Here is a 12123-nt window from a genome sequence, read left to right on the forward strand (position 1 = left end):
ACATGTTGGCATATTTTTGAGGCTGAGTGTGCTGCTCAACAATTAAGGTGCAGGTTGCTGCCATATCATGACAACCACATTGGTAGGTGGTCTCTGGGCATCCTCCCCTTGATAACCCAGTTTCTCAGACCGATGAGGCAGCTCCTACCCTGAGAGATATGCAGGCACCTGCCTGGGATCTACATGTGGTCCTTCAGGCACCCGGGGGCTCGCCTTTCAAACCAAACGGATCAGGCCACCTTAAATGGGTGTTAAGAGAGCGCTTAAGAGGGCATTTTTGATGGCAGTCACTTTAGCCACGTTGGTGAGCGAGATTCACACTCTCTCAGTCAGTCCAGTCTTCCTCCGTTGGAAGAAAGATGGCTCTGACTCTTGACTCGTGACACTTAAGCCTTATATATCCTTTCTGCCAAAGGAAGGGCCAGCTTGCTTTGTTGGTTCAAACACTGAGATTATACAGAAAGTGTCACGGAAGGGTTCAGACAGTGAGACTACCTTTTTGTCTGCCATAGTGGACTAAAATAATGGTATCAGCAGACACTGTATCAGCAGAAGATTTCTCATTGGGTGGTGGGGACTATTGAGCAAGTTCATTTCCAAGGACTGATGCCTCACATTGTTAAAATGTCATTCCACAAGGAGAACTGGCTATCCTGGGTGGAAACGACAGGGGTTGCATTAGCACTGCAGCTTCCTGGACAGTTCCCAGCACTTTCGGCAGATACTACAAGCTCAAAAGCTGTATACAGCACACATTGTGCATGGCTATCCTGTCAGTGGCTTTGGTATCAGAGGACCAGTAGGTGAGTGTCTGTTTCTCATGACACTTCTGGCATTAGTAATCCATTCTTGATTACGCTACTTTGTCAGGAAGGAATGAACCAGAAGGAAAGTTTCGGGTGCAACTATGAATCTGTGAATTCCTTGATGACTGACAGTGATCCCATCACTCGGAATCTTGGGGCGAGAAGATTACTAGAGGTCGGACTTATGCAGATGTATCATTATATACCGAAGGTGGACACAGGTGACATTACGGCTCGACCTAAACAAAGTGCGAGGCATAATATCCATGGCGATTACTGTACTAGCAGTCATCCAGGAGGGAACTTTCATTATTAATGATAGGAAGCAACATTTTAATAAGGTCTTAATAATTATTTTTAATTGTTATTACTGTTGGGAACACTTTATTTTCCACAGGCAAAAAATATATAAAAAGTATAAACAACAACTACGGCTTAATGGCCAAAACAATATCAGGTTATAATTACACAACTATTTTATATGTTTCTTTGTAGACAAAAATCAGTCAGTCAATTGAATTGTTCAAAGGGGAAAATAGAATTTCAAAATGTTTTCCTTTGGATGGGGGAAGAGAGATCAGAATAGTCTGTAGAATCAAGAAATCTCAATCCTCACAATCCGCAAAGATGTGCTGCAGTGCTAGGTAGCAGACTTGTCTGTGGCCGAGATGCAGGACTCGCTGGCAGATTGTCAGATCTCCCGTTCGCTCAAGCCACAGAAGAGCATCACCAAGCGCCTCTGAAACATGCTGGTGGCACACAGTTACAGTTAATAAATACCTCAAGAAAGGGTTTTTGAACAATGTGAGTTTAAACGCAACTCAAAACAAACAAATACATGTATGTACATGCATGTGTGCATGCAATTTTACTCACACAAAAGAGATTAAGATTTTCATTGTCAGAATTAGAACTGCTTTGTTTTCATTGATATGATCTCATTACCATAACTTACCATATTGAATTTATTGCTTATCAAGATCAGTTGCTTTGTTTGGTCCAAGTTCAACTAAAAACGGGAAAAAGCAGCTTGTGAGCATTTTAGATCACAGTGTGCAATTCATGGAATGCAAAATAGACTCAAGATATGGGAACAATGTATTGATCCTCAAGGGGGCGGTTAAGTGTATAAATTGAGGACTTTATAATTGTAGGTGTATTATTGTACAGACGTGGACAAATTTGTTGGTACCCTTACAGTTCATTGAAACAATGCTTCATTCCTCCTGAAAAGTGATGAAATTAAAATCTATTTTTTCATGTATACCTTGTGAGAGAAAAATGCATATGATCAACTATTTGAATGAGGACAATAGCCTCTTCCTGTTTAGGCATTTTATTTTTTTTAATTTTTTTTAAACATTGCCTCTGTGTTTCCGGGAGCCAACCCCCAGAGTTTATGTAAAGAGACTGTTCTTTCTCTTTACAATGTCAATTCTAATACTGAAGAACCAGATCACATTTCGTCCTGTTTACTTCGTATGGGGATAAAGAATAACCCCAGCAGAGCTTGGAAGAGCATTGTAAGGGATTGTAATCTGTGTCTGCCACCAAAGGTTTAGAATTACCTGTGAATTCACTGTTTGAGGGTAACACCGGGGAGACAAATGTGGGGCACAGTCTTGTAAATAACTTCTGACAAATGGCCACAACCCCTATATGGTATAAAACCGTCTTCGTCAGAAAGAGGGTCAGACTGATCAGAACACTGTTTTGGAGCAGTACTGAAGGATCTGTCTCTTTATTCTGCAGAATAAATATCTTTAATATTCTCAGTTTTGTTTTCTTATCGCAGGCAGATTCACCTCACTGATCATGCAGGAGAATTTCTTCTACAACCTGCATGTCTTCGGTATGTCAGAGAGTAAAGCAAAGAAACTGTGAAAAGAGATACATTTTTGCTCAAGAGATCAATTCAATTCTAAAATGGCCTAGACAGATTTGTGGGTACCCCTTAGAAAAGATTAGAAATAATTTGATCATAGTGATATTTCAAACAAACTGTTTTCCTAAATTAGTATCACACATGTCTTCAATCTTATAATGAGTCATTCAGCCTATTAAAATGGAGAAAAAAAGTCACTCTGCTGTTTGGTATCATGTGCAGCACACTGAACATGGACCAAAGCAAGCAAAGGAGAGCTGTCTGAGGAGATCAGAAAGAACATTTTCGACAAGCATGTTTAAACTAAAGGCTATAAGACCATCTCCAAGCAGCTTGTTGTTCCTGTGACGACAGTCGCAAATATTATTAAGAAGTTTAAGGTCCATGGGACTGTAGCCAAACTCCCTGGACACGGACACAAGAGGAAAATCGACCCCAGATTGAACAGAAGGATAGTGCAAATGGAAGAAAAAGAGCCAAAGACAACTTCCAAAGATGTACAAGCTGAACTCCAAGGTCAAAGTACATCAGTATCTGATCACACCATCACTTTTTGAGTGACAGTGGGCTCCATGGAAGAAGACCCAGGAGGACTCCACTTTTGAAAGGAAAACATATAAAGCCAGACTGGAATTTGCTAAAATTCATATTGACAAGCCACAATGCTTCTGGGAAAATGTCCTTTGGACAGATGAGTCAAAACTGGAGCTTTTTGGCAAGTCACATCAGCTCTATGTTCACAGACGAAAAAATGAAGCTTTCAAATAAAGGCACACCAGACCTACTGTGAAACATGGAAGAGGCTCTGTTATGTTTTGGGGCTGCTGTGCTGCGTCTGCCATGGGGTGCCTTGAATCTGTGCAGGGCACAATGAAATCTCAAGACTTTCAAGGCATTCTGGAAACGTACTGCCCAGTGTCAGAAAGCTCTGTCTCAGTCGAAGGTCATGGGTCCTCCAACAGGATAATGACCCAAAACACACAGCTAAAAGCACCCAAGAATGGATAAGAACAAAGCATTGGACTATTCTGAAGTGGCCTTCTATGGGCCCTGATCTGAATCCAATCGAACATCTATGGAAAGAGCTGAAACATGCAGTCTGGAGAAGGCACCCTTCAAACACGAAACAGCTGGAGCAGTTTGCTCAGGAAAAGTGGGCCAAACAACCTGTTGACAGCTGCAGGAATCTGATTGAGAGCTACAGAAATGATTTGATTGCAGTGATTGCCTCTAAAGGTTGTGCAACAAAATATTAGGTTAAGGGTCCAATCATTTTTGTCCATGCCATTTTCATTTGTTGTATTATGTAAAATATTCAGTTGAATCAAAAATCCAAACCAAAGTCTGATTTCTACTAAATATGGAATAAACAATGATGGATGCCAATTACTTTTGTGAGTTTCAAGTTATTTCAGAGAAAATTGTGGGTTCTTCTTTTTTCGTTGAAGGGTACCAACAAATTTGTCCACGTCTGTATCTACTGTAGATCTTGCTTCCTGTCTGTCTTGTTCTCTGACCTGAGCCCAGTAGTGGACAGCATTACAGTGTTTTCCCAAACTATCAATGCTGAATGTTGTTGCTGTGAGATCTACAAATCTTACTTCCATTCTGAGGAAGTATGGATATGAGACATTATTCCATTCCTGACATCTTACTCCAAATGTCCAACAAAAACAAGGTCATTCTGGTCATTCACTTTTCATGAGAAGTTAAGCCATTTACCAGAGGGTATGATTTTTTTTTTTTTTAACAGTTTGGAATATGGCTGGATAGGGTCTTTAACATTCAGAAGTGGGGATGCCATAGAGGGAGGGAGACAGGTCCCGATCTATACCTGATCGAAGCTCTCCTATAGCCTCATCTCCTCCCGTAATAAGCAGACTGTGCTGCAAGTCTGCTGTGTGCTCACAAGGAGACATTCAAGTTCTCTTCTGTAGCATCTGACTAAGTATTGATACAGTGGGGGAAATAATTATTTGATCCCTCACTGATTTTGTAAGTTTGCCCACTGACAAAGAAATTAACGGTCTATCATTTTAGTGGTAATTTTTGGTAGGTTTATTATAACAGTAGGAGACATAATATAAAAAAAAAAATCCAGAGAATCACATTAAAGAAAAGATAAATTATTTTGCATTTCATTGAGTGAAATAAGTATTTGATCCCCGACCAACCATAAAGAATTCTGGCTCCCACAGATTAGTCCTCTCGCTTTAAGAAAGTACTCCTAATCTCAACTTGTTACCTGTATAAAAGACACCTGTCCACAGAATCAATCAATCAGACTCCAATCTCTCCATCATGGGCAAGACTAAAGAGCTGTCTAGGGACATCAGGGACAAGATTGTAGACCTGCACAAGGCCGGAATGGGCTACAAGACCATTGGCAAGAAGCTGGGTGAGAAGGAGACAACTACTGGCGCGATTATTCGAAAATGGATGAAACACAAAATGACCGTCAATCTCTCTCGGTCTGGGGCTCCACGCAAGATCTCACCTCGTGGGTTATCAATGATCATGAGAAAGGTGAGGGATCAGCCCAGAACTACACAGGGGGAGCCTGTTAATGACCTCAAGGCAGCTGGGACCACAGTCACCAAGAAAACCATTGGTAACGCACTACGCCGTAATGGATTAAAATCCTGCAGCGCCCGTAAGGTCCCCCTGCTCAAGAAGGGACATGTACAGGCCCGTCTGAAGTTTGCCAATGAACACCTGAATGATTCAGAGAATGCTTGGGAGAAGGTGATGTGGTCAGTTGAGACCAAAATCGAGCTCTTTGGTATCAATGCGACTCGCCATGTTTGGAGGAAGAGGAATTCTGACCAAGAACACCAGCCGCACCGTCAAGCATGGAGGTGGAAGCATTATGCTTTGGGGGTGTTTCTCTGCTAAGGGGACAGGTCGACTTCACCGCATCGAGGGAAAGATGGATGGGGCCATGTACCGTGAAATCCTGGGTGACAACCTCCTTCTCTCAGCCAGGACACTAAAATGGGTCGTGGATGGGTCTTCAAGCATGACAATGACCCAAAACATACAGCCAAGGCAACAAAGGAGGGGCTCAAGAACAAGCACATTAAGGTCATGGAGTGGCCTGGCCAGTCTCCGGACCTTAATCCTATAGAAAATCTGCGGAGGGAGCTGAAGCTTCGTTGCCAAGCAACAGCCTCAAGATTTGGAGAGGATCTGCAAAGAGGAGTGGTCCAAAATTCCTCCTGAGATGTGTGCAAACCTGGTAATCAACTACAAGAAATGTCTGACCTCTGTACTTGCCAACAAGGGTTTCTCCACCAAGTACTAAGTCATGTTTTGATTGGGGATCAAATACTTCTTTCACTCAATGAAATGCAAAATAATTTATATCTTTTATTTAATGTGATTTTCCTTTTGATATTCTGTTCTCACTGTTATAATAAACCTACCAAAAATGACCACTAAAATTATAGACCATTCATTTCTTTGTCAGTGGGCAAACTTAAAAAAAAAAATCAGTGAGGGATCAAATAATTATTTCCCCCACTGTAACACACTTAGTATTTTACACATCATTTTTTTTCCTCATTTGAGGAACGTTGGCACTGATATGTACAAAATAACTAAATGGGTTTTATTTCTATAACAAAAATTAAAACAAATGCCGTCAGGAAATGTAATCGGTCTATGCCCGAACACCGTAAACCGCGGCAACCCTACGCAGAAGGGGTGTTTTTACTCTTGTAATTCGCAGAGATTGACTTAATGTCATGGGTTACACCTGACAAGATCAGCACACTAGGGTTTTAATACTTACGGATTGTAACAATCCATTGAACATACTTGCGCAGTAATGGGAACAGGGCTTTATGCCTTCAATTTTCTTCATCACATCCAACAACAGAACTTTTGTATCAAAACATGTTGATTTTGTATACTCTGGAAATACTTACACATCCTTTTTCCAGTGCTTCAAGAATAGCCTCAAGTACTTCTATCTTTTGCACTTGCTTTAAACTCAAGTCGGCATCACTACAAAAGACAAATACAATTAATTTCCCATTCAAATACTGAACATACATTTGTAGTACATTAGAGTTGTTCCGATACCGATACCAGTATCAGTATCAGAAATGCTCAGATACAGCCTAAAATGCTGGATCGGGTATAGACGAGTATGCGAGTCTATATACCGACCCGATATCACGTAATGATTAGAGTTGGGTTACCGAGACCCAGTTTCAAATGGGCTTCAGGGCTTAATTATTAAAGACAGTAGTATTAATAAACTCCAACATTACTACTGTAAACAATATTGGAGAAGTTAAGAAAATAGATTTGACTCATCGATACCCATATTTTTTAGGTTCAATAATGGAGACAGTAGACTGCTGCGGCACAACTGTTTTATACTGTTATTGTACTACTTAAAATTTGAAATGTCTTTCATTTTACTAAATTGTGACTGCACTTTAACAGTTTTTAAATGAATTGTCATTTATTCCAAGATTTATTTGTGTTTTCAGTTATGACTGACATGTGTGTATACTTACACTGTTATATATCACTCTATATACTGTTATATAGCATTAATTCTCTGCATGTATTTGTTTATGTTTTACAAAGGATTTAACCTGATCCAGGCCATACAACAGTGACAACAATCATAGCACATCCATACAGGGGTAGTAGTATACAGCTGCTAAAAATTAATAACATATATATTTATATTTTTAATGCATTGGGATTGGATCGGTACTCATATCGGTCCATTCCCAAGTTCAGGTATCGGGAAGGAAAAAATGGTATCAGAACATCGCTAAAGTACATATTGCAAATGCCATTTCCGTATTTGTTTTTTCGCAAAAAAAGAATGCTTACTTTGAGTCTATGAAGCCCACTTGCATAGCCCAACGTGTCGTGCCGTCTGCTCGTTGGCGTTGCAGAAGAATAGGCAGCCAGAAAGTACATACTTTCATCAATTGACCATATGTCTTTTTGATACCAGCAGTAATATCGTTCCAGCTGTTGTAAATGGCCTCTGTAGAAAAGAAAACACAGAAAAAAAAAAAAAAAAAAAAAAAAAAAAAAAAAAAACACACAGCTCAAGCAATGTTAATATTGGCTAGTTTTTAAAATCAGAGACTGACAAATTATATTGACACAATATATTTTGTGACTTAAATCCAGTGGTGTAAAGTTACAAAGGTATACATAGGTATACATGGGTATATTTTGGGACTATTTGTCCTTTGCTTGAGTTATATTTCTGTCAACTTTCATTAAGCTACAATTAGCCAGAAGAAATACACATTTCCCCTGAACAGTGCCGTTGCTCGCTACAAAATAAAATCAGAGGAAAACTGGTCAATGATGTTAGTGAAGCCAGTTATCACCAGGTTCATGTTAGAAATCAAGGGTCATATCCAGCAGCAAGCTAAGTGTAAACAAACACTCTCCCCACTCAGCCCGTGTTCAGAGTTGCCACGTCTGCGGTTCTCCCACAGAATTGGACTACTTTTTTAAAGTTGAAGCAAGTTGGGGTTTTTTGTCCGTGGATTGGGGATGGCTGAGACACCTGGCGCACACACACACACGGAACAAATTAAACCTGTAAGTCAAAGTACCACTGTAGTGGCCAATTTGAAAGTAGTGATCTGTCCAAATTGTTTTGGTTACCTGAATCTATACATGAGGGTTTCATAATTTCAAAATTATGAAAGCAATATTCTTGTTAATACTCTCAAAGCAGAACACACACACACACACACACACACACACACACACACACACACACACACACACACACACACACACACACACACACACACACACACACACACACACACACACACACACACACACACACACACACACTTTTATCCAAGTAGTAGTCTTATGAGTGACTTTCACTTTTACCAGAGTAGTGTTTGAGTATGATCTCTCTACTTTTACTCAAGTGTGGCTTCCCCGTACCTTTCCCCCCCCACCACTGGTTAAAACTGTAATACTCCTTTCCCATTGCACCAAAAATCTGGTAACACCCGCTAACATTCTGAATTTGTCATTAGTGGAAAAAGATTACACCCGGGTTTCAGTCCCGGGACAAATTATCTAGCAATATTCACAGGGATTTATTGGCCCAGCTCCAATTGGCTCTGATGGAAACACAACACCCGGGTAGATACACAGACAGGCGTATACCCAATTTAGAATCCAAAAACAAAATCAGAAGTTAATTACTTTTCCCCCCTGCATGGGGGACCATGAGATGAGTGTGAGGGATGTATGGGGATCGCTCCATGGGGACCACAGCGGAGAACCCGCACGCTCCCGGCCGGGCTCCAACATCGCCCCAAGTCGGTCTCTGAACCGATGCGGGCATGGATACTCCATGCTGCTTCTACAGTTCCAGTGTGTTTGTGATGTTGAACATGACACACCAGAATGGCATACATCTCCTGGCAATGAGAAAGGTGCCAACCACCCATTTTTTGCGGGTTTACCCACGTTTAAAAAAAACAAATAACATGGGTATACTCAATAATTTTGGTGTAAAAACAGTATAAAAGCATCATTTTAGTGTAAAAACAGTATAAAAAGCACTGTGAAGCAAATTTATGAAGTGCAGATCTGATTCTAGCGCCACTGTCTGTGTGAAGCAAGAAACATTGCCAATACCTTTTAGTTCAAGGAAAAAAAACGAAATCAAATACGATAATAGTATCGCTTCAAAGCAGTAAAAAAGGCAAGCCTCAGCAGCCAAAACAAAGTTGTTTGGTGTAGGGGGGGTCAAGACCAAGCTTCTTTAGAAGTGGCTGAACTGTAGCTGCTTTGAAACAGGGTGGAAAAGTACCTGTGACTAGGAAGCTGTGAATAGAAAAGAAGGGCCAATATCCTCAAAAGAGCCTAGCTGGGACTAGATCCATGTCACAGTTAGTGGATTTGATCAGTGGCTGAATTGTGAATTTGCAGGTAAATACGAGTACACCTCAATTCTTGAATCATACATTAACCCTCTGAGTTCGACAATGGCAACCACACGATCGCAGGTAAAAAAATTGTCACTTAGCCCTAGCCTGCCAATACCTCATTTCCTTGCAACCTTTAAGTTTCACTTATGGTTACAGTGACAAACACACCCCCGCTGCAAGTTTCCACACAACCAAAAGACTGCTTTATGAGCCTAGCTGGGACTAGATCCATGTCACAGTTAGTGGATTTGATCAGTGGCTGAATTGTGAATTTGCAGGTAAATACGAGTACACCTCAATTCTTGTATCATACATTAACCCTCTGAGTTCGACAATGGCGGCCACACGATCGCAGGTAAAAAAATAGTCACTTAGCCCTAGCCTGCCAATACCTCATTTCCTTGCAACCTTTAAGTTTCACTTATGGTTACAGTGACAAACACACCCCCGCTGCAAGTTTCCACACAACAGCCAGGCAGTCTTCCTCGGCAAAGGTATGTTTCCAATTAATTTGCACTGTGTGCGTGTGTGTGTGTGTGTGTGTGTGTGTGTGTGTGTGTTTGCATGCAGACCATGACTCCTCTCACACCGTGGGTCAACTGAAATAAAGTTGTGAGCAGTTGTGATAAAACCTTGTTTTTACCTATTTAGACATCAGATTTGATCAACAATTTTGACGTCATTATATACCCAAGATCTTGAACAACTTTTGTATTGACAAAAAAGCTTGTCAAAATATTCTAGTGTGTGCTACGGCAACATTTCTGGCGGCAACACAAAGCACAAAAACATACTCTTTATGTATTGTGTATTTTAGATCTATCTAAAAGCTGCATAATGATACTGACCGAACTATTGATGGCATATCAATGTAGCTGCGATTTTTCTTCATATTAATATATCAACCACTTTGGACTCTGGAGTGTGTTAAGTTGATTATATTTCGATAAATATCAGACCACTCTAAAATCACAATGCTTCTCTTATTCAGCAGGGACTCCAGAGGACAAACAGACATTGCTCTCTATTGCTTGTCCATTGCAGTTCTAAAAAAGTAAAATAAGGTAATAAATAAAAAAGTGTCGATGCACAAAAGATCATAAAAGAGCATCTTATTGGAGCATGGACACTGCTCTGGTGGATCGTTGACTTCACTGGCTCAACTATTTCAACATTTTCCTAAAAACTTCTTGACTCGTAAAAGGATAGAAGATTTGGTCTTACCTGTCGGGTGTACTGTCAGGAATTGGCCATCATGACCATTTATCTGGGAGAAAATTTTGGAGTAAAAACCATAAAATAAGTTAAAAAAAAGACTGTTTGCCAGAAGAGGTAACATACAAGGAATTTACTGTAAAGAAATAATCACGGTATAATCATTCAGGCATTACAGCAGCATAAACAGTGCCGTCAACAAAGAGATACACATTAAAATGAGATAATAACATATGTACACAGTACAACAAGTTACTAGTTGGCATTGTGCTACTCCATATCAACTAATATTTGTTCTTTCTTATAGAAATACATTTGGTTCAAAACTTACAAAACGCCACTGACGTCGAAGGTCTTCACAGTCAATAAGGTCTGAATCAGAGTCAGAATCCGACATAATGAGTCTGTAACACAAGTCAGAGAGCGCATCAATTAAATGCAAGTTTAGTGTCGTTCCTTACTTCCTTTTCAAGCAGAAATAAGCATTGGCATGAGCTAGATTCTGTTGAACGTTCTAACAATGACATAGGACAGGACAAAAATCCAATATCACTCGAAAATATCGGGGTTTTTTTCAACATAAAGAAGCATGGGTTGCAAAGTTGCAAAAAGAAAGAAATTGTGATATTGCTTGGTTTCAAGAAATAAGTGCGTCCTTTATTAGCATCGTACGATCATGAATACTCTTCACTTAACGACGGGGCTCCGTTCACACAACCAGGTCGTTAAGCGAATTAGACAAATAAACCTCTTGTATCATGATCTTAAATTGGTCGATAAGCAGGACCTGTGTTATTTCACAGTCGGGGGGGCGTGGCGATTGCGAACACTAGTGTAGTGAATACTGACAGACTGCGGGAACGAGACAGACCGAGAACGGTGATGATATACAGTGTATATAGTATATACAGTGTATATAGTATATATAGTGTATATCGTATTTAAAGGGTGATGCGCGATGAGCTGTTTGACGCCGCGCACAACAGCCTGGTCGGAGAGTTGGTCTTTAGTCCGAACGGTCGTTCAACAGGTAGGTCGTTAAGTGAGGAGCACCTGAATGAAGTAATCATCGTCTGAACATCATCACCAGAATGCATCATAAGCATCGTGAAGTATTTGACTCATTTTCAGGAAATTGACTGAATTATTGGGAGCCTTCCGGAAATTGACTCGGGATTAGCTGTTATTGGAGTAAATCACTGAATGTTGTTCTACACACCTACGTTTTTGGTTGTTGTTTTTTTTTTTCCAAGGTATTTCAATTTGA

At 40.3% G+C, this 12123-nt stretch overlaps 1 protein-coding gene across 2 annotated transcripts in view; it reads right to left on the bottom strand.

The window, feature by feature from the left end:
• Positions 1-12123, bottom strand: part of ttc3 (tetratricopeptide repeat domain 3) — a 47645-nt gene that overhangs the window by 34904 nt on the left and 618 nt on the right. For both annotated transcript variants that reach the window (XM_080013664.1, XM_080013663.1), the window contains exons 2-7: positions 11188-11260; positions 10866-10908; positions 7549-7708; positions 6621-6699; positions 1762-1815; positions 1423-1555 (exon numbers count right to left, since the gene is read on the bottom strand). In XM_080013664.1, coding sequence (XP_079869790.1) covers positions 1423-1555; positions 1762-1815; positions 6621-6699; positions 7549-7708; positions 10866-10908; positions 11188-11253 — 535 coding nt within the window. In that variant the 5' untranslated portion in view covers positions 11254-11260. The remainder of the gene's footprint in view (positions 1-1422; positions 1556-1761; positions 1816-6620; positions 6700-7548; positions 7709-10865; positions 10909-11187; positions 11261-12123) is intronic.

The sequence above is a fragment of the Zeus faber genome (assembly GCF_960531495.2).
Source record: "Zeus faber genome assembly, chromosome: 14".
Taxonomy (NCBI): Eukaryota; Metazoa; Chordata; class Actinopteri; order Zeiformes; family Zeidae; genus Zeus; species Zeus faber.